The sequence below is a fragment of the Embiotoca jacksoni genome, unplaced genomic scaffold, assembly GCF_022577435.1.
Source record: "Embiotoca jacksoni isolate LCO1_2020_lvr unplaced genomic scaffold, fEmbJac1.0.p SCAF_17, whole genome shotgun sequence".
Taxonomy (NCBI): Eukaryota; Metazoa; Chordata; class Actinopteri; family Embiotocidae; genus Embiotoca; species Embiotoca jacksoni.
Genome location: NW_027185307.1, coordinates 9,172,776 through 9,193,600, shown reverse-complemented (window position 1 = coordinate 9,193,600; position 20,825 = coordinate 9,172,776). Strand labels below are relative to the sequence as shown.

Below are 20,825 nucleotides of genomic sequence, written 5' to 3'. Positions count from 1 at the left end.
ACGTTGTTAGTGTGACAAACAAGAAAACTGAATTTCACAGCACAAAACAAACTACACCACTGTGACATCGATATTACAGTACATACTACATACTGTATAATACAAGTCTTTTCACACACAGATTATAAACAGATAGTCACAAGGGCAATTTTAAATAAGTAAGAGCCTGGGATATTTATTCACAGCCAGACACACACACTCGCACATGCTTGCGCGCTGCTAGCCATCCCAGACCACAGTGTTTGCTCTGGCCATCAATTAGGCCGAGAGGGCCAGGTATTAAACAAGATGTCAGGGTCACAACCTCTGTAATACACACAGCCAGCCACAGCTGTCCAAATACTGCAGACGGCAGCAGGGAGAGACAGCAGTGCTGACACACATGCAGGAGGTCTTACGCAGCATAAAAAGTTCAAAATCTTACATTATGAAAAGTAGACAGCAAGGAGGAGAGAAACTCACAAGACATGCTGACAAACAAACTCTATTTTCTCAAAGTACATTCTTAATTCAGTCAACATCAATCGCTGCGGATAGAAGGTTCAAATAAACCGTATAGTAAAACTCCCACAAAGTGAGCATACGTGCAAAAGGCTAAAAAAGCACCTCCTTAATAGCTCCATCACAGTTACATCAGATTCCTTGGACCTGAAGTCAGGCACAAGCAGTGAGGCAAGAGGGGGGGATAACGAGAGAGGGCGAATGGAAAAAGACTGAATGGAAAAATTTCCAAATTGTTTTTCTTTCTTTTCCTTTCTTTCATTCCCATCTTGTTTTTGCCCTTTTCTTTCTCACTCTTGATCTCATGGCCAGCTTCATGAACATCTCAAGCAAAAATCTGTATTAATAGTTTAATTTAAGATCAGGGTTTCGATAAAAAAGAGGTCATGTCCGTCCGGACGTTGCCTTAGAGTGCCTCCAGAGCACATTTTTTTTCTGCCATCAAAGCTGTAATTCTCAGCACAGGGGGAGACCTGACTGCGGCGGTGAGGTGGCGCAAACACCACACACACACACACACACACACACGCACACACGCACGCACACACACGCACGCACACACACACGCACGCACGCACGCACGCACGCACGCACGCACGCACGCACGCACACACACACACACAAACGGTGTAAGAAATGTTTAGTCTATGCAGCTGGATTGTGAACTTCTCAAATCCATACTTGTGTAAACACTATCTTGCAGGTTTGGGCAAAAACTGTGAGGAAGTGTCATCATGACAGAAAGATCAAAACATGTGTGTCTGCGAAGAAAAGGAGAGGAACACACAAATCACCATGTCAACCAGTGTGAGCAAGATCTAATAATATGTGTTTCCCACTGCCAGACATGAGTAATAAAACTGTACATCTTCAACATGTTTTGCATCTGTGTGTTTGGGAACATGTCTTGTAACAGTGTCTTCCTAATGAATCACAGTACCTCTCAGTATTTAGCGCAACAGGCAGGCAGGCGCGCACACACACACACACACACACACACACACACACACACACACTTAGACAGCAGTCAACTCTTGTAAAAGTCTAATTTCCTACCCTCAATAGCCTCGCCATGTGCCACCTTTAAAGTGGAGGGTAAAGTGTGACGCCCTGATTTGTTCACAGCCCCTCCCAACTCCCCCTTTCTAATTTCCTCTTAACTCCTTAGCTAACAAATAACCGCGAGCTAATCCTCTCCTCCTTTGTACCCACAGCATAAATGAATCACAGTATGTGTGTGACGAAGGTAAAAACACAAAGATGTTGTTGTTTTTTTTAAAGTGTTTTGAACCTGATGATTTAACTAATTCCTCCCTGACAGTCACACACACCTGAAATAATCTTTGCTCAACATTTACTCCTAAATTCCATCTGTGATCCAAATACAAGGCAACAAACAGCCAATTGTAATCTTTACTGCTTACACACAAACTAAATTTAAGTCTGCTGTCCTAAATAACACCTACTCTCCTGTACGCACGCACACACACACACACACACGCACACGCACACGCGCACACACAGACAGACACTATCGACAACAAAACACATCTAATCTCATTCACGTGTTCACCATCAAATTGAGTTTGCCTCCCACGTCAAAGCGAGCAGTCCCCAGCACACACACACAAACATATGCACGGATCCAACAACAACAAAACTTCAAATTAGTCTGTGTACACATTTACAGGATAGTTTGCAGTCTACAAAGTCAGACCTCAGACTCTTTGAGGACACAGATGTAGGGAGCTGTGTTACGTATGGAGCCAATTTCTGTCCCCGTCTCAATCTACACACTCTCACCACACTGTTATGGGAGGGGAAACTCAAAACTGTTTCTTTATTTGGTTAACATAAGTGGAGGAATTGCCCAATTGAGACCATTAGGCCAGAATGAAAAATAAACCAATTCCAAAGATCTCTTCCCATGTCAAACACGTGCCTGGAGGAAACTCGGCTAACTTTTAGTTGGTCAAGTTTGACAAGCAAAATAATCAAACTCAAACGTTTTTAAAGTGTAGACTGAAAAGCGATCGACCATTTCCATCAAACGGTGCAATAATTACTTGAAAAATGACGATCACACAAAGCTGCATGTTGCGGAAGCTAAAGCTAAAACTGGATTTATTCATCCTTGGAGTGACGCATTCAGACAGGGGTCCCAGTGGGAGTGTAAATTGGCCTCAAAACCACAAATTAACCCTCTCTGAGGCTCAAGGGTCCAGCAGCAACACCAAACCAGAGTGGTATTCCTCTGGGGAGACAGATTAGTTCAGTCACTCGCAGACACATATTCACAGACATAATCTGGCTGTTCACCCTCTCAGCTTCTAAATCTGCTTTATCTCAAATCTTATCCACACCGTATCAACCCACAACACTTTCTTCCGGCAAAGAATGTAGGCCTATAAGTAAACCTATTAACAACCTCTAGTCTGCCTAATCGGAAAGAAAGAAAATCCAAACACCAGACAAACTGATAGAAGTCCCATATGTGCCGGGGGCAGAGAGAAGAAAGCCTTGTGAAGACAATCACATCCATGACAATGGAGCAGGTTTTGTTTTCAGGTGTCAGGTATCCCAACCACGGGCTAGTTCTCTTTTTCATGTGCACTCGCAGCAGCCTGTGAACTTGCCAGCTAATGTATAACCCCGAGGCATCTGCACAGGGGTTATTTCCATTAAAGGTGCAGGTAATATAACGCCAACCATGAAGTTGCTTAAGAACACTGCCAGAATTGGGCCGCAAATTAAGAATTTAACTTTCACCACAAAGTGGCTTGGTTGTATTGAGTGATTCACACCTCCGATCCTGTCATAACAATGAGTCACATGAAGCAGTGCTTTACTGTCTTTTTACAACTTTCAATAAGCCAGAGTTAAAAAAAAAAAAATGAAAAAAAAAAGGCATCAAGTAAAATAATTACATTAAGTTAAAAAAAAAAAAAAGATGATTTCAATGATTTTAGCTTTGTGCACTGATGTTTTCATTGCTTTGTAGATTAATGGGGCATAATAATTTTTCAAGTGACTTTGCTTGCAGCCAATCAGAAGGGTTTTTGATTATGATCTTAGCTGTTGAGAAAATGCTGTTTACACTGGCTGATAAAAGTATCCTGCGCTGCTTATTAAGGCTCTGTTAAGTTAAACGATACACAGGTTGACTGATGATAACGTGAATATTTAAGACCGAGAACTGTAACCAGCAGGTTCAAGGAGCATATTAGGCTAATCTGACAGAAAAGTGTGTTCATAAAAGACATACCAAAGTGACCAAAGTCCAAAGTGACTTGGTCCAAAGTGACCAAAGTCATTGGTATGATGGTGAATCAGTGTTCATATGCAAACACACACATTACATACTTTGGCACACACACTATATGATTTGTGCTTTTTAATCCTCACTTAAAAAAAAAAAAAAAAAAAAAAAGACAAGTTAAGACAGGAAAAGATACGTCATAAAAGCTCGCCATTTGATTTCATGCAAATTTATCTCCAAACAGGGATATATATATATAGCGTCTTAAAAACGAATTATTTTTCTTCTGAGAAACAGTGTAGTAGTACAAAGTATTATAAATAAATAAAGTTCGGTAAAGTAGAAGAGAGTCAAAACAGGGGATGAGTAAAATGTAACGTTACTCTGTAAAAGATCAAACAAATCCGTTACTAACCTTTAGAGTCCCATTCTGTGAGCACTTATGACGACAAGAGTAACTACTTTCTCTGTTTACCTCTGACAAACTGTCATGACAAGGCCTCAAATGAACTTATTCCGGAAAGGTAAAACAAGGAAACACAACAATATATCTATACTACTGCCGGTGTCTGTGTTGTTGTTGTTTGCCACCCTCCTCCACAAAGATACGCCTCCTCCTCTGTCCTGACTCCGTGAGGAAGAAAGTTCACAGATTTACCATCCAAGAGCCGCACTGACTGGACTGTACCAAAGTTCAGTAAAAGGGGGAGGTTGTGTTCCAGGATTAACAAAAGGAAATAATTTAACTACTGATAATATCACTGCGGAATGGGTATAATATGAACACAATCCCACTGCTCTGAAGAAAGAAAACACGCATGTATGAGTAATTTTGAAACACGTGTAAATTAACAGTCTAATACGTAATCCCCCCTATTCCTAGTTGGTAGGTTCAAAGACTGTTCAACAGAGGTATTTGGGGGACGCCCCCTTTGCTTTCTTTGTCTGCATACCTATAGTTTCCTCTTTTCTTGAACTAGTGTAAGGCTAACGTAACCCTAAGCCAACTTGTCTTTCCTTACTGACTTTTAAACCTTTAGGATTGATTCTATTATAACAAAAAACGTATTAATTGATGAAGTGATTAATTTGACAACTACAGATAAAGGTTAAAAAAAGAGATTTGGTTGTCGCCTCAGACTATAGATAAACTGTACGATCTGAAAAGCAAGTAAGAATAGATAAAAAAAAAAAAAAAAAAAAAAAATCAGGTTGGACTTTGCTCTTTAGCCTTTGAGTTGTCTCTCCAAACTGTTTTGTTCAGATGCTTTCTTATTTTTTAGGTATTTCCAAGATATCATGAATCAATGGAGAGCTTCTCTGTCTTTTATTATGTATGCAGATGGTGCATAAACAAAACCAAGAGAGAAAAAGGGGAGTGAGTGGTTATTAGAACAGCTGTGTTTTGTACAGCAGCCTTGATTTGCATTTGCTTCAGACTGGTGCGAATGCTGGGAAATTGAGTTTAATGCTCAAACTGTTCACTGAAATGTGAACTAAAAGAAAACCATTGTGGACAAATGAAACAAGATGCAACTTTTACAATGTGTAGAAAAAGAAAATGTCCTGTTAATAGGTTTGATACATTACTTTAGAATTTTTTTTTTTTTTTAAGTTAAGTTATACTGCATGTTTTACAATGTCTTTCTTGCCACATAGGCTAATCATTTTCATTGTCATCATTTCTGTTACTATGAACATATTGTACAAGTGTCCTCCAGCTGTTCCAGTGAGTTAGCAGTGAAGCTGATGTGATTCCAGGTCAAGCTCTGAATTCCCAAATACAGAACAGATCATTTCCTAAACATAGCTAATCATCTCCAGACTGCCCTACCGTGTGCATGTGTGGTTAGACTAACTCAAGCCAGAGCATCTGAGGCCAGTGGATATTCCTGAAAGATGCTTTCCCTCTCGCTCCGCGTTCTCCATAATTTTCCTCTAACCATGTCCTTCTGACTTTTTTAACCTCCTTTTCTCTTTTTTAGTCCTTTTCTCCACCCCTTGGTACTTCACAATGCCCTCGCCTTGTGTGTGTGGACACACCAAGATGATGTCAATATTTGAATCAGCCAGGCACAACGGGAAGATAAATAAGCCTGTCAATATTTAACTTAAAATGGCCAGACCACACAGGACACAATGAAAAGGAGAAAAGTGTCGACAGAAAGGACAGCCAAGTCAGTGCGGTGCATGTTCTATGAAATAAGAGAGGGAAGGAAAAGGAAGGGAAAAAGAGTGAAAAGTAGTACAGAGGGCAAAAACTGTGAAACAGGAAGAGCCTGGCGACTGAGAAAATCGGGAGGAGTGAAAAGAAGAGAGATGGTAGACAGCAACAGATAAACAGATCAAGATACGGGCAGACAGAAAACAGACGCAGGCACGTGGGCAGGGATGAACAGTGAGATAAGAAAATAAGTCCATTTGAATGTGGGCGACTATGTTTGCGTCTTTTCAGAGTTTCTGCAGTTTGCAAGAACAGACTCTGAAGGACTGTATGTGCTCTGCAGTTGCTGGAAGCTGTGACTCATTGTGGAAGCTAGCTGTTCCAAACCACTACGAATTAAACCAAACCAGAGTTGCTCTCTCTCTCCGGCTCTCTCTCACACACACACATAAGACCATAGGCTTATGTAGAATTGCACACATCCAAACATACTGTACACCCTGTCGTTTCCATGCAGTAACGTCAGCAGAACGTTAACTGAGTCCACATGACTCATACACACACAGACAGGAATGTAAGTCAACCAAACCACAACTACCCCCTCTCTCTTTTTCACATACACACACATAGGAGTTATGAAATACTGAAAGTATGTACACCCTGAGCAATAACATCAACTTTCATTCAATATCTGTACTACTATTAACCAGTAGGGGGCAGTATCTCAAAGCGTGTAAACCAGGGGTGTCAAATTCATTTTAGTTAAGGGGCCACATACGGCCCACTTTGATCTCAAGTGGGCCAGACCAGTAAAATCATAGCATAATAACGCATACATAACGACAATATTTCTCTATGTTTAAATCTTTGGTGAAGGTTTTTGGATGATAAACCCTATTTTAAGGTCTTTTTACAATAAACTGGAAACATAAAGACCAAAAACTCAGACATCAGCCCACTGTTTATCTGCCTGGGCTCTCCTCTGCAGATTCCCTAGCAGCGAGCGCTTCTGCCTCCGGAGCAGACGTCGCATTTACGCTGTTTTTGAAGCAATTACTGGATCAATTAAAAAAAATTACAAAATGTTTGTACTCATAAACCTCCATATTCTCATAGGAATGCAATTTATGTCTTTCTGTAATTTTCACACTTGGCAAAGTCATCCAGCGGGCCGAGCTGGACCCCCTGGCGGGCTGGATCCGGCCCGCGGGCCATATGTTTGACACCCATTGGTGTAAACAGTATGCTTGTATATGCAAGCAAGAGAAACACCATGTGCAGCACATGCAACTTTTCTGAAAGCAGACTGAGCTACAGATCTTACCCTGTGTGAGTGGTGTAGGCACAGTGACCTGGACTCCATCCAGACTGCAGAGGTGACCACAGGGGTGCAGGGTCACAACCCCTCCTGTTACATCAATCATGAGGAGAGGGTAAGGGTTAAGCGCACTCTTAGATCATACCATTCACCAGTCACATTTGATTCTGCTGCAGTTTTGTTATAATAGTCCTCTAAAAAAGACTTGTATTTATTACTTACTGAGCTGAGATTTAATAGATTATCTCTTTATGAGTTTGATATGAGATTTTCTTTCATAAGATTCAGTAGTTTAAACAAAAGTAATATTTTATGATTACACACTAAACTAAGATTTAAAGTTTCTTAATAATGGAGGAGTCTTTGGTGCTTTCACACGCTGCAATGTAAGAAAACACACTTGCTCGTTCAGAAAAGATGATAGAACTTCAGGGTCCTACTAATATTACGAGGCCACCCAAAATGAACAAACCTTCATTGATGATGAGACAGTGCTCTGCCTCGATGCCAGACCCCTGGATCGTGATATCTTGAGGAATTGGAGCATCTTCTCTGCCAATACGGGTCACCCCTGAAACATCAAGAGATCCACTTTGACAATCAGTAGAATACAAAATATACATCAATGTAGAATTATAACTATAGGGTTGTCAATGTGTAAATCTACATGTGTCTGTGGAGTCATCTTCGATACCGTCTGCACAAGTGAAATTAAAACTGACACCCACAACTGTTTTATACAGTACGGTGGCCTGTGAGCCACACTTTGAAGGGGTGTTATGAATTTGAACTGGTTATTCTCAAGAAGACACATTGTGGTGAAAACTAGAACCCCAGTTTTTCCCCATTCATGTCTTTTCTTACTGACATGGAAGAGCTGGAAGAGCATGGAAGAGATGGTTTAAAAGTGTGTGCAACAATGACTAAAATCACACATATCCTATTAGAATCAACATTTGATTTTAGGCCAAAATAAATATTTTCTGATCCTGACTGCAGGTTTACAATTCCAAGATATATATAAAATACAGTACTGACATTATTTTTGACTGCACTGTTCCTACGGCATAAAAGAGGCATATCAAAAAGTGTCTCTGTCTCTCATTGGGAATATAACGAGAGCTTTGTAAATCATGCAAGATATATTAATGCTGCAATTAGAGTCACCACTGTGTAAGGACAGATATTCTTTGTACTTTTAAGATTTTAAGTCTACTGTCAGTCAGTCTGTATGAGTATTCAAAGTGCTATCTGTAGGCTACTAAATAATAATCAGATGTACAAGCTTGTCTCTCACTTTATCATGTTGTAGAGCTCTCTATCTTTGGTTTGATCTCTTCAGTATGGTGTATTTGGCCACCTACCTAGAATAATAATGAAGCAAAAGCGTAAAAGCATGTGTGTGTGTGTGTGTGTGTGTGTGTGTGTGTGTGTGTGTGTGTAGTGGACTGACTGAGGAATGAGAAGAAGGAGTGCAAGACACCTGTGCATGGCTGATGATAGACAGGCTATAAATAAAAACAACAACAACACACCACTATTATGTTGGAAACTTCATGCGGTGTGTACATTTGCACACACACAGTACATGATGTGTACCAATAATTGCAGGGTGCAGCTTGTCATGAATAAAAACCAACCTGAACTGATTTAAATGGCACATTCCAAAGGAATAATGTGGATTTCAGTCATGCAGTTTTATAGAGTAGCTGCTTTTACTCTATTGTATAAAACAGGGTCATGAAACAGTGCCGTGTGTGTCATCTGTTTTATTGTTGTTTGGGTTGTAGTTTGTTAGCTGTGTATTGTTCCAATATGTGTACGGTTAACTCTGGGTTCAGGCTGTGCATTAACTAAGAAGTGGGATAATTGTCACCCTTAATGACAATAAAAAGAAACAACCAGGGATGTGGATGGAGTAACTCGTGCAAACGTGTTTTCAGTCTGAACAAACCCCATGTAAGAAATTAGTTTTGGCTCTTGACTTTACTGCAGTGCAGCATAGAGTATCACTTTCACCCTGTCCCACAAGACCCCATCTCTCCAGTAACCATAGAAATTAAGCAATTGGTGCATAAGTGAAACAGGGAAAGGCAGGCAAGCAAAGCCTGCATGCTCCAAGGTAAGGAGGGGACTGTAAAGATCTGGTTTGACTACAGGTCACAGCTTTACATGCCGTGCAAGAAATTACTTTTGAAGATGTAATGAAATGTACTTCGATGGATGGCTACTGCATGACCTGGTAATCCAGAAGTATGTGTGTTTCTATACCGTGTGTGTGTGTGTGTGTGTGTGTGTGTGTTACCTTCTTTCAGTGGCAGCAGGGTGATGGCCACACTCAGCCTCCCGCTGCCTAGACTAACCAGATGAGGCAAAGCTGTCTGGACCTTTAGCCCCTTCCCCGTGTCAATCAGGTCCAGAGGTGGAGACTATACAAGCATCAGTCAGGGGGAAAAGGTCAACACACAATTCATTACTTTAATACATTCTTCATTCTTTCATACTTTAAAAAGCATTCTGCAAAAAAAAAAAAAAATCATTTAGGTGTTTATGTTGGTTTTGATATGCAAAAACATACAAAGTGTGTGTGTATATTCTCTCACCCGGGGTTCAACTGGAGACATCTGATCCGACTCCGGCTGCAGCATCATCTCAGATTCCTGCATACACACATTTGGACATACTAAATCTACTCTTTAAATGGAAACAAAAATTAAAACTGCAAGCAGTGATATGCGGGCCCTCGCACGCTGCACGTCGGGGATCCAGCGGGTCGGGGCCGCCGGCTCCTCGACGTGCAGCACACGAGTTTGAATTTTTTTTCCTAATAAGTGGACAAGTACACAACAGTTGTAAACATCTCCCTAGAATGACTCTACGTAGATAGAGTGCTTATGTGCTTATGGCATACTGAGCTGCAACATGAGAGGAACTCTCCCTCTGAAAGTGTTCCAAAGAGAAAATACCTTTTTTTTGCAGTGGGAAGAACTGGTTGTTCCATCAAAACAGACTTCCCACAACTTGTTGGTTACACTCTGCCATCACACTGCTCGGCACATTGAATGTGTCTGTGTGTAAGAGAGGACGTATGAGGCGTATGAGGTGAAAGTGGGTTTGTGTACATAGAGAAGGCAAACCGTGTGTGATAGAGACAGGGGGAGACCAGATGAGTTACAGGATAAATATTCAGTTTTGCTTTTGATATACCTTGTGGCACAACAACAGAATGGCAATATCCATTAGTTAGATGATATTTATTCAACGCTGGTCAAAGGCAAGATATCTGGACAACTTCACATCCAGATTGCAATGGAATTAATATTTATGGTTAGCAGATGACTCCTGCTAATTTTGATGCCCTTTACATTTTTGAAGATAAATTTCCAACAATAAAATATCAGAATGTGTTTCATGAAAATATAATGTCCATTAAATTTACCAAGCATATTCTTTCATCACAGAAAAGGACTCTTTACCACTTTGGACGCCTGTTCAGCGTTATCCTTTTGCTAAAGGTCAGAGGTTAAGGTATGTCACAGTCAAGGCATGTCCTAATCTTTGGGGCAGGTTATGTTAAACAGTCATGCTCCCCAGAGAGATAAACCTTTGATTTAACCATATTTCCTCAAGCATCCGTCTCAGGACAAAACTGCAGTTGTCCACAGCATTATTAAAACTACCAGCCTGATTTTTATGAAACTTGGAGGGTATAGCATGATCCAAGAAATTACAAATTTAATTTTGTAGCGAATCGAAATCAGGATTGGGCATATATGACCTCATATCACAATCCACATTTATAGGTATCAGTAATCTTCTCGGATACGTTTACTTTTTCAAACTTAATTCAGTGTAATGAAGCACCACAGATCATGGGAATAAGGACCCAAATGCTCGACAGAGACACAAGGATATAGGCAACAAAAGAACGTTACTTATCAGTGGGATTGTAACAAAGCACAAAGGCAATTGGGAAAAACATGATGGGAAATACAGAGTCCAGGACAAGCCGAAGCAGGTACTGGTACAAGCTAGACATAGAACTGACTTTGGGGTTGCCTTTATAATCCAGCAAAAGTGTAGTGGTTGACAAGGAGTACGTTTACAGTGACTGATTGAAGAGTGGCGACAGCCACATTGGAAGAGAGGGAGCCAGTGCGGTGGACGTGGCACGCAGGAGCCTAAGGCATGCAGACAGATAGACAGACTAAAAACCTCTAGTGGCTTCTGAGAGTGACACATGCAGGGAGTGACACATGCAGGGACTGACGAAGAGAGAGAGAGAGAGAGAGAGAGAGAGAGAGAGAGAGAGAGAGAGAGAGAGAGAGAGCGAGAGAGAAAGAGAGAGACAAACACTAGAGACCACAGGTAGTTAGAGGGAATGATAACGCTAAACAAAAGGTGAAGCAGACAGACCAAAACCATAACAGTAAGCAGTTGTTATGGAACATTTTGAGGACAGAGGATTTATGGGGCAGAACTCAAATCGTACAATTGTATTTCCAGACATATATATTGGTGGTGGTTGCAGGTTTACATATCATAAAGGAGTGGACCCGTGGCATTGGCGGTGGTCTGCGCTCTCTCTAGTAGTTTTGACTTTATTATTTTGTCTGAAACAAAGACAGCATCACCTCAAAATGTTTCAGGATGGGATGGGGATGGGGGGAGGGGGGTGTAGAAAGCACTGAGAAAACTAGGATTAGGTGACAAACTATACAAAGGAATGAAAACGGACTGAAATGAGAAGAAACAAAATCAAAAATGCGTGTGTGTGTGTGTGTGTGTGAGTGTGTACGTTCTGATCTTTGTAAACACACTCAAATCCCGTACCATGGCCAACCCCTGCAGCACCCTGCAATTCAATAAAGCAAAAATAGTCTTACTATCTGTGTGTCCACACACAATCAAAGACACAAACACATGTACACACACACACAGATGGATGAGTGAAATGCTTCTCACCAAAGCAGAGATGATTACAGCACATGGGAAACCACCACAACCACATCTCATTTTCCACCTCCTGTCATTTCCTTCCTCTCTTCCTCTTCTCTTGTTATCCCAGATTTTCTACTGCAATACTCCTTTAATAGTTGAAATTAGTCACCTCACAGTTGTCACAATTACTATTTTGCTTTTAAACGCTTTTTTCTTTTCCATTCACTTGAGTTCTACTTTATATTTCCTCATTTGTTTTCAAACTCTAGCATTCTTGTCTTCCCCTCTTCCTTTTCTGCACTTGTCCTGTCCTCCTGCCTTTTTAGTCTCACTCTCCTTGTCTCTTCTCCTTTAATTCCTCCAATCACCAGCAAAGGAAACACAAATCAAACTCAGCTCTGTGCCACTTCCTATAATTCAGCACAAGTTTCCTCCCACTTCCTTTGCTGCTTCGACACCCTCATTGCCTTTGAACGACCCCCTCATACATGCACGCACGCACGCACACGCACACACACACACACACACACACACACACACACACACACACACACACACACAATTCAGCCATTATAACCCCTATCCACACGCAAACGTCCACAAATAAAGTCACCCATCAGCTTCAATGTTATCGCACAAAGATATGGACTCCACATTCCACTGATTCTTTTCCTCACTAGTGTAGACAAAGCAAACACAATGTGTATGATGGCAACATCAGCTGGAAAAATTTTACCGAGACCAGCTAAAAATGGAGGCCAATCAAATTTAAAAGTTTAAGAAGGAATGTTTTGAGTGCAATGAGAAGACTTTTGTCTCTTCTTTCTCCCCCTCAGGCATAAAACCTTTATACCTCCCTGACTCTCCCCTCTTTCTTTACTCTATTCCACTGCCTTCATTGTCTCTGTTGTTCATTTTCTGCAGCACCCGTTCACCCTCTTTCAGCTCCAGGTGAGCTCCAGCCTAGGCAGGTCAAGACAAGTCTGTGGCCCTGTTTGCTCTGGTTGAAGCAGAGCAGTGAAGTGTGTCAACCCCCGTTCATATCCAGATTGAGAAACCAAAGCCAACGCTATCAGTGCACCTGGACTAGATACCTGAAGTATGAGATTTATAGATTTATAGATATTCATAGTATAATGAACCTTTGTTGTTACTTATCTCGCCATTAAAGCTAATCTGTTTAATGACTGTGTGTAATGTGAAGGGATGTATCATCTGACTGCAATTCCCCTCAACTCCAGCTTGCTAGCTCCTTTCACCTAATTTTTGGGGTTTTAAGGCAACTCTTCTTTATGATTCAGTTTCACCACTCTCATTAAGCTCATTTTCAACAGCAGGAAGTACTCTCGATGTTTTTGCAAAATAGGTCTGATGATCTGACTTTAAGCTACCTGGCCAGCAGACAGACATGTAGCAGCTCAAGGACCAGATATTTCCTTCAGACATTGGTAGAGACCAAAACAGAGATAATAGGAGACAGAAAAGTGGACATTCATCAGGTGGTCTGAAACAGGAGTCAATTATTCTCACCCTCATCATATTTTATTTCCTCACTTGGAGAAAAAAAGTGGTGGGGCATCTCCACATCTTATATCTCTATGGAGATATATCCATATCTCTCTATGGAGATATAAGAAGGTATTTAGTGTGAAGACCAAGATGTAGTGTAGCCACAAGACATGTTAAGCTTGAAATTATATTAACCAATACAATGTCTAACTTCATGAAAAACCTCTCTTCTGTTCTGAAGCCAGGACGTCTTCTGTCAGACCACAAGATGGAAAATATTGACATTGTTGGTATTGAATTAATCATAAACCCAGGCAAGCTAATTAAAAAATGTCCAATACAGTAAACCTCAACATTTCATTAAACGTGAGTTTAAGGGAAGGGAAGGGAATAATATGAAAAGCTGGAAAGCTTTCGAAGATATTTTTTTTAAGAGAAAGTTGAGGAATGGGAAAATATCCTACACACACAGTCCTGACCTACTTTTCACTCTAATCCTAAATCAAAAAAATTCACCCAAACTAGACCGTTGAATGTTTGAAGACTGGCTGAAATAACTCCATAAATACACAATGCTCTTAAAATCACAAGGACACACGTACAAGAAAGTGCATACACACACTATCTCTCTTTGATCCCATCTGTAGAACAGCTGAATCTCCCCAAAATGGTCCGTTAGCCCCGCATCTGGAGACAGATATGATGATAGAGAGAGAGAGAAATGGGGTGATGGAAAAAATAGTCTGTGATGGAGGATAGAGAGAGGACTCATACAACCAGAAGGGAAGAACTGGCATTCCCAAACTGTTTCATTTCATCCTTTTACTTTTTTCATCCCCTTATTTCATCCCCCTGTCAAGTTCTCCTCTTTTTTTTTTATGTTTCCTTTACATTCGTTTTGTCTTCATGTGTGTTTGATTTACCTTCTGCATCAGTGTTGCTGTCTTTTTCTGCATTCTTACAACCATATGAGGACACATCCAGCCGTTGTTAATGGTTCTGATTTGGTTCAGATTTTTTGTTGGAATAGTTCAGTCTTTTTTATTTGTCTTTTTTGATTGAACAACAACAAAGTAAGCTGCAGTTTTTCTTATCAAAATTAAAATAGGAAGTATAACATTTTTTGTCTGCATAACAAATCCTTGACATAATATTCAAGATATTGTGAGCATCTTAGCGTTGTGAACTGGGTTTGGCTATTAAAGCACCGGATTCAGCAACATGCAGCAGACGAAGCACCAGGATTGTTCTTTTCTACTTTAAATGCATATATTTGATGTTGCCCATGTGTTTCCTCTGTGCATGTGGCTGCTTGATTGAGGTATATTGGTTTTAGGCTAGACGGAGGCAGCTCCTCAAGATGATGGACTGAGGAACAAACTTGGCCAACACTGGAGATGAGGGTGGAAATAATGATCAACTCTCACACCGATCTCTGTCCATAAATATTTCTTTTAATATGATTAATATCTTGTTTTAAAATGTGTCTTTCAAAGCTATGCATATCTGTGTTTCTCTCTTCTGTCTCTTTCTCTCTTTCTCCATCTCCCTCACTAACATTCCCTCCCCTTTACATTCCAGTGTTACCCTCTCCTCCTCCCACCTGACAAAGCCAGCATTGTATCACAGATGCTGTTTAATATGGAGTCCCTCTCTCAGTGTCCCTCATGAAGCAACTCATAGGGCTAAAATTGGGTTATCTTCCCCTCTTCTCTTCACTACACAAGAATGTCTTCAGCAGGATTTTAATTAGGTAATATGTCCCTCATGCATGCATACATACACATTTGACCTTTGCAGAAATAAGATACTGTGCATCTCTGTAATTTCTCCATATAAGAAACTCTTAAATGTCACTGAAAGTGCTGATACACGTGTCTTTGATTTTGTGTTTCTCTGCATGCGTGTGTTTTGGTAAAGCCTCTGCAAGCTGATTAACCCAACTTGACCTTGATCCACAGCTAAAACACAACAAATATCCACCAAACTCTCTCGCACTGCTATTTTCTATCACGAAGCAAAGTGCAGGATCCTCACAGGAAAGAAAGTCCATTGTTATTGCAGCTGACTCAAAGGTGGAGGAAATCTAACTTGAGTTTCTAGAGAGGGTGTGTGTGTCTGTGGAAAAGCCCAGATTACTTCAACTGCCATATGCAGGGGATCAACTGATGTTTGGTTTGCAAGGGGCCGGATATGACAGAGAGTCAAGGAGGGACAGTGATTTGGTATAGACATAGAATAACTCGCATTGGTAATATAGCACATGAGAAGAAAGAAAAGAGGAGATGGGCTTCTTAAGAAAAGAAACAAACTGATCATGTGGAAGAGACAAAGAGACAACAAAAAGTGATGAATAAAAACACAGCGTGAAGAATCCAGAGAAAGGAAAAGAGATTAATGTTGTACCAAAAAAAAGAAAACCTTTCCTCAAGTTCCCCCACTGGCCTCCAAAAATAATACACTACACTAATGGCAATCCAAGCAATAACCTTCATAAATCAACATTACACATAGTCTCCAAGATGTTTGCGTTTTAAGCTATTTGGTTGTGACTGCACAGGCGGCACAGTTGTGCAGTGGTCGCCTCACAGCAAAAAGGGTCTGGGTTTGAATCCGGACCTGGACTGTATGGAGTTTGCATGTTCTCCCTGTGCCTGCGTGGGTTCTCTCCGGGTGCTCCGGCTTCGTCCTACCATCCAAAAACATGCGTCTCAGGTTAATTGGTGGTTCTACAAACTGCCCTTAGGTGTGAATGAGAGCATGAATGGTCTTTGTTTCTGTCTGTCTCTACGTGTTGGCTCTGTGATAGACTGGCGACGTGTCCAGGGTGAACCCTGCCTTTGCCCAAAGTGTACTATGCACTCCAAACCATCTTTTTCTTATACCTTTTCCAACTGACATATACTTGGTAAAAAATATAAATGATTTGTGTCACAAAGTGTAAATTATAAATAAGACGTTTCAGCATGAAGTTTAAGTAAACTAGCTGATAACAGTATCTTGCTTACTCAAGCCAGGACAGCAGTGTCCTCCTGGTTTATGCACCGTGACCAGAGCCAACCTCTTACAATGTTTTTAACATTGGCTTAGCCTTCTGATGGTTGTATTGTTTTTATGAAACCACATATGGAGATGAAATAATCTGGCCCATGTCATACACCCTTACACACACCTCAGACACTCTTCATCCATATCGCTGAGCTGTTAAAGATGTGAGAGGTGGTCAAATTTCTGATGCTGTACCTCGGTGTTCCTTAAAATTGTTTGTTGATTTCCAAGTTAGACCCAGTTAGAGTAAGCATTGTGTTGTGAACCCATAAAACAAAGTTAGATTTGCCAGCCTAATCGTATTAATATAGGTGAACCAGCTTGTGCCATGGATTAAGAGGCAAATATTAAAGGACACTATCCCACTCATAATCAGCCAAAACACAACTCTGATTTGTTCTCTATGAGACATAAACTCTCCACTGACAACTGTAGTATTTTTGCAATCATTGGCAATGGTATAAAAATACATTAAAATGGTATAATATAACTTAAGAGCTGAATGAAAACTTTGAATGTCATCAGCAGTCATGCCTTTATTTTGTATCCTCAGTGGAATCACACATGATCAAACTATATTGCTGGATATTTTTTCATCTGCAGCCCTGAAATAAACAAAACCTTCCCTGTATTTGATCTGCTGAGAACAGAACTTAATTAAAGCCGGATACGGTTACAGCTCACCTCAGAAGCAAACACTGTAAAGCTCCCTGAGCTGTGGATTAGACGAGACACGATAAACGATTTAAACTTCCTATTTTAGAAACACACGTTTGCAAAATAAGAAATATGGATTTTGTAATTTCCTCCAAGTGAAAACATGCTTACCATCATTGAAGTGGGACATGCCACTTCTGTCATCGTGCAGAAAAGGACGCAATTACACAGCTGCTCCAAAATCGAAAATTACGTCTCCAGACAAAACTCCCTCAAAATGTTGTCTCACTTCTCCCTTTGCTGTGATTACAGTCTCCGTCTGGACAGCGGATACATTCCCCGTGCAGCATGGGCAACCTGTGGATGTCGAGGAAAGACTTTTAATCCCGTGTCACATTCACACACACACCATGCACACACAGGCCAAACATACACAAACGTAAAAAGCCGGCGGTCTCAGCCAATTGCGACTTGTAGAGGAATGCAGTAACAGCTGGAAGTAGAGCTGGAGAGGGGAACAAGGAGAGGGAGGGTCTCTCTCTCTCTCTCTCTCTCTCTCTCTCGCTCTCTCTCTCTCTCTCTCTCTCTCTCTCTCTCTCTCTCTCTCAAACACACACACACACACACACACACACACACACCAGCTCACAGGCCATAATGTGCAGGTGTCAACAGATCTACACTTGACCTCTCATCATAAATGGTTCAAAGGGAAGAAGAGCCTTTACACTGACAAAGCAAAGGATACAAGGGCAGAGAAGGAGGAAAGAGAGAAAGAGACATTCTTTTAGACCTACTCAGCAACCTATGATAAAAAACTGATAAGAAAACATGTTTAGTTAATGATATTACAACAGGGATGTAGTCTAGTCTCCATTCATAGGACACTATCCAGCCCTGGGTTTGATTATAATCCAGACTGGTGACCAAACAAAGTCAAATCATGTTGCAGTCATGGGAAAGTTAAAAGGTTCCTAAAATTTAGCCAACTACTTTCTCTTGCAACACAAGACTATCATCATATTTGGAGAATAACAGGTCAATTACAATAGATTAAGTCATCATGTTAGAGTTAACCAATAGCTGTTACTACAAAAGCCAGGGAGCAACACCCACCTAATGTACTTCATTATCATCTTCTATAGCAAACTTGAGTACATGAATCTCATTTTAAAAAGCTCAAAAACAATTGGCTTTATTGGGCTTTATTTAATCGGGATCTGGGAATTAATTTAAAGGGCGTTGGGGGACATATTTTTCAGCCAAGTGAAGCTGATGGGGTTATTAATTTCATCACACAAAGAGGAGCAATTTTTTTTTTTTTTTTTTTTTTTTTTTTTTTGGTGTAACCAAAACTCCTGGCACAGCTCAGGGGCGCAGGTGCAAGACCGACTTAATGTGAATGCCCACCATGACAAGAACACACCAAACAGTCCGGGAGGATGTACAGTTAATGAGTCATCAACAGTTTTTCCAAACACATATTTGATTCTTCTGTGACAACACTTTACTTTATGTAAAATCTATCTGATGAGTAATATATCTTTGATTATTTGGTCCAGGGAACTTTACCTGTGAGCAGCGGTAGGCTGCTCTTTGCATAAGTTATATGCACTTTCTGATAAAATCTCATCTGCATGTCCAGTCATGCATCGGTCTGAAGACACCGTGAGGCACGAGTAGATGCCATCAGTTCTGTATCAGGAGGTAATTTCATTTGGCAGATTTTTCTGCATTCTTTACAGTTCACAACAGCAGCTTTATAAAGCCAACAACATGGTTTATGCAGAACTATAAAAGAAGTCATATGGAATTTTGTTTGCTCTGTGCACATGAACCAACAGAAGCGTAACGCACGGAGTGTTCTAGTCAGAAAATGATAGATGCAGTCCTGAAAATGGTCCTCTGGTCATGACTGAGGTCAAGAAGGGTTTGCCTGCACACACACAAACACACACATTCATGGAAGCAGCATTATCTTATCTCCCAGGCTCCGAGCGGATCCTTTTACGGATGAACAGGAAAAGAGCTTGTGCATCCCGCCCTGCTCCACTTTCTCCACTGCTCCTCAGCACTCCCTGACACCTGGTATGTGAAGATATCTTAACTTTCCCAGAGAAAATTCAGCAAGGTTTTCACAATTTAACTCATATCCTTCAAGGTGTAAATGTTTAAATTACATGAAGTTCACAAACTCAACTGCATGTCCTGGCAGTCCGGAGGATAAACACTCAAGCTTGGCTATCAGGAGACGAGACACAACAGGGGCAGGACCCAAAGTGTAAACTATGTATTGGAAAAGATTAATGTTGTTGCAAGTTTTTATCAGGTAATACAACCAACAGGATGTCCACTGAGGGAATTCCTGAAATGTGCTTGAGAAGATACCCATGGTAGCATATAATGGGGGCTTTTTGCTCATTTATGGTCTTAACTCTATATTTACTGAGGGTTCCTTGGAAAGTCTCAAAAAGGAAACCGCTAAATGTTATCAGGATAATACGGCCTAAAAATTTTCTTGCATTTCCTTTTAACTTTCTTTCTTTTCAAATGTTTCCAGAAGGTATTAAGCGATTATGTCTCCATGGTTGCTTGAGAGCAATGAGAGTTGCTAAGCTTTCCCAGTGATATCATCAGTGATATATCAGCCCGTGGGTTAGGAAGGGCCGCTAAATGTTTGACAGCATTCCCGAATGAATTCCACAATTCCCATGTGACCCCAAGAGACTGAGCAAGAACTCTGGACCTTTGTGGAAAAGAATTCCACTATGGGCGTTTGAAGAACCTGCCTCGAGGGACCAGTTTCATTCAGATGAATTCTGTCTTATTTTCTTAATGGGTTTGTAGTACCAATGACTTGTGTGGCCAAATTCCTTTTCTTTTGAACTCATGTAATTTTTCCAGTTTACTGGATCCTGTGTAACAGAATCTACTGGACCACTAACCAGCACTACTTTAAATTGAAACCACTCCAAATGGATTATTTTGGATTATGTGACAGGCCATTTAATCTCACTGGAATGCCTGTTGTCATCACTGATGTCTGGCTTTGATGATTTGTGTGGGTAGATCTGTTCATCCCACATGCCTTTGATGACACCTTAATGACCGATAATTGTATGAAACTGACTCTGATTGTTTGTGGCTTGCGGATCATTTTGTAGTCTGCTACAGTGCCTCTACACATGTTTAGTCAAGTCTTTCTTTATGCACCCCTCATTCAGTCAGAGGTAATGTGGTCATATGATACAGTGTCACTTGTTTTTACAGATGTTTCTATACAAGTCATCGTTGCCTAAAAGAGAACACTAACAAATCTGGTCGGCTCTGGTAACTGACATCACATCACTCACGGATACAGCAGAGGTTAAACGTATTGAAACCTGGTTTACTCATTGGTTCGGTGTTAAATCCCGACTTCAGGCTGA

At 40.7% G+C, this 20,825-nt stretch overlaps 1 protein-coding gene across 2 annotated transcripts in view; it reads right to left on the bottom strand.

Moving 5' to 3' along the window:
* Positions 1-17,817, bottom strand: part of phldb2b (pleckstrin homology-like domain, family B, member 2b) — a 40,761-nt gene extending 22,944 nt beyond the window's left edge. For both annotated transcript variants that reach the window (XM_069151507.1, XM_069151508.1), the window contains exons 1-5: positions 17,569-17,817; positions 9,846-9,902; positions 9,548-9,671; positions 7,715-7,813; positions 7,249-7,332 (exon numbers count right to left, since the gene is read on the bottom strand). In XM_069151507.1, coding sequence (XP_069007608.1) covers positions 7,249-7,332; positions 7,715-7,813; positions 9,548-9,671; positions 9,846-9,902; positions 17,569-17,601 — 397 coding nt within the window. In that variant the 5' untranslated portion in view covers positions 17,602-17,817. The remainder of the gene's footprint in view (positions 1-7,248; positions 7,333-7,714; positions 7,814-9,547; positions 9,672-9,845; positions 9,903-17,568) is intronic.
* Positions 17,818-20,825: the final 3,008 nt, after the last annotated feature.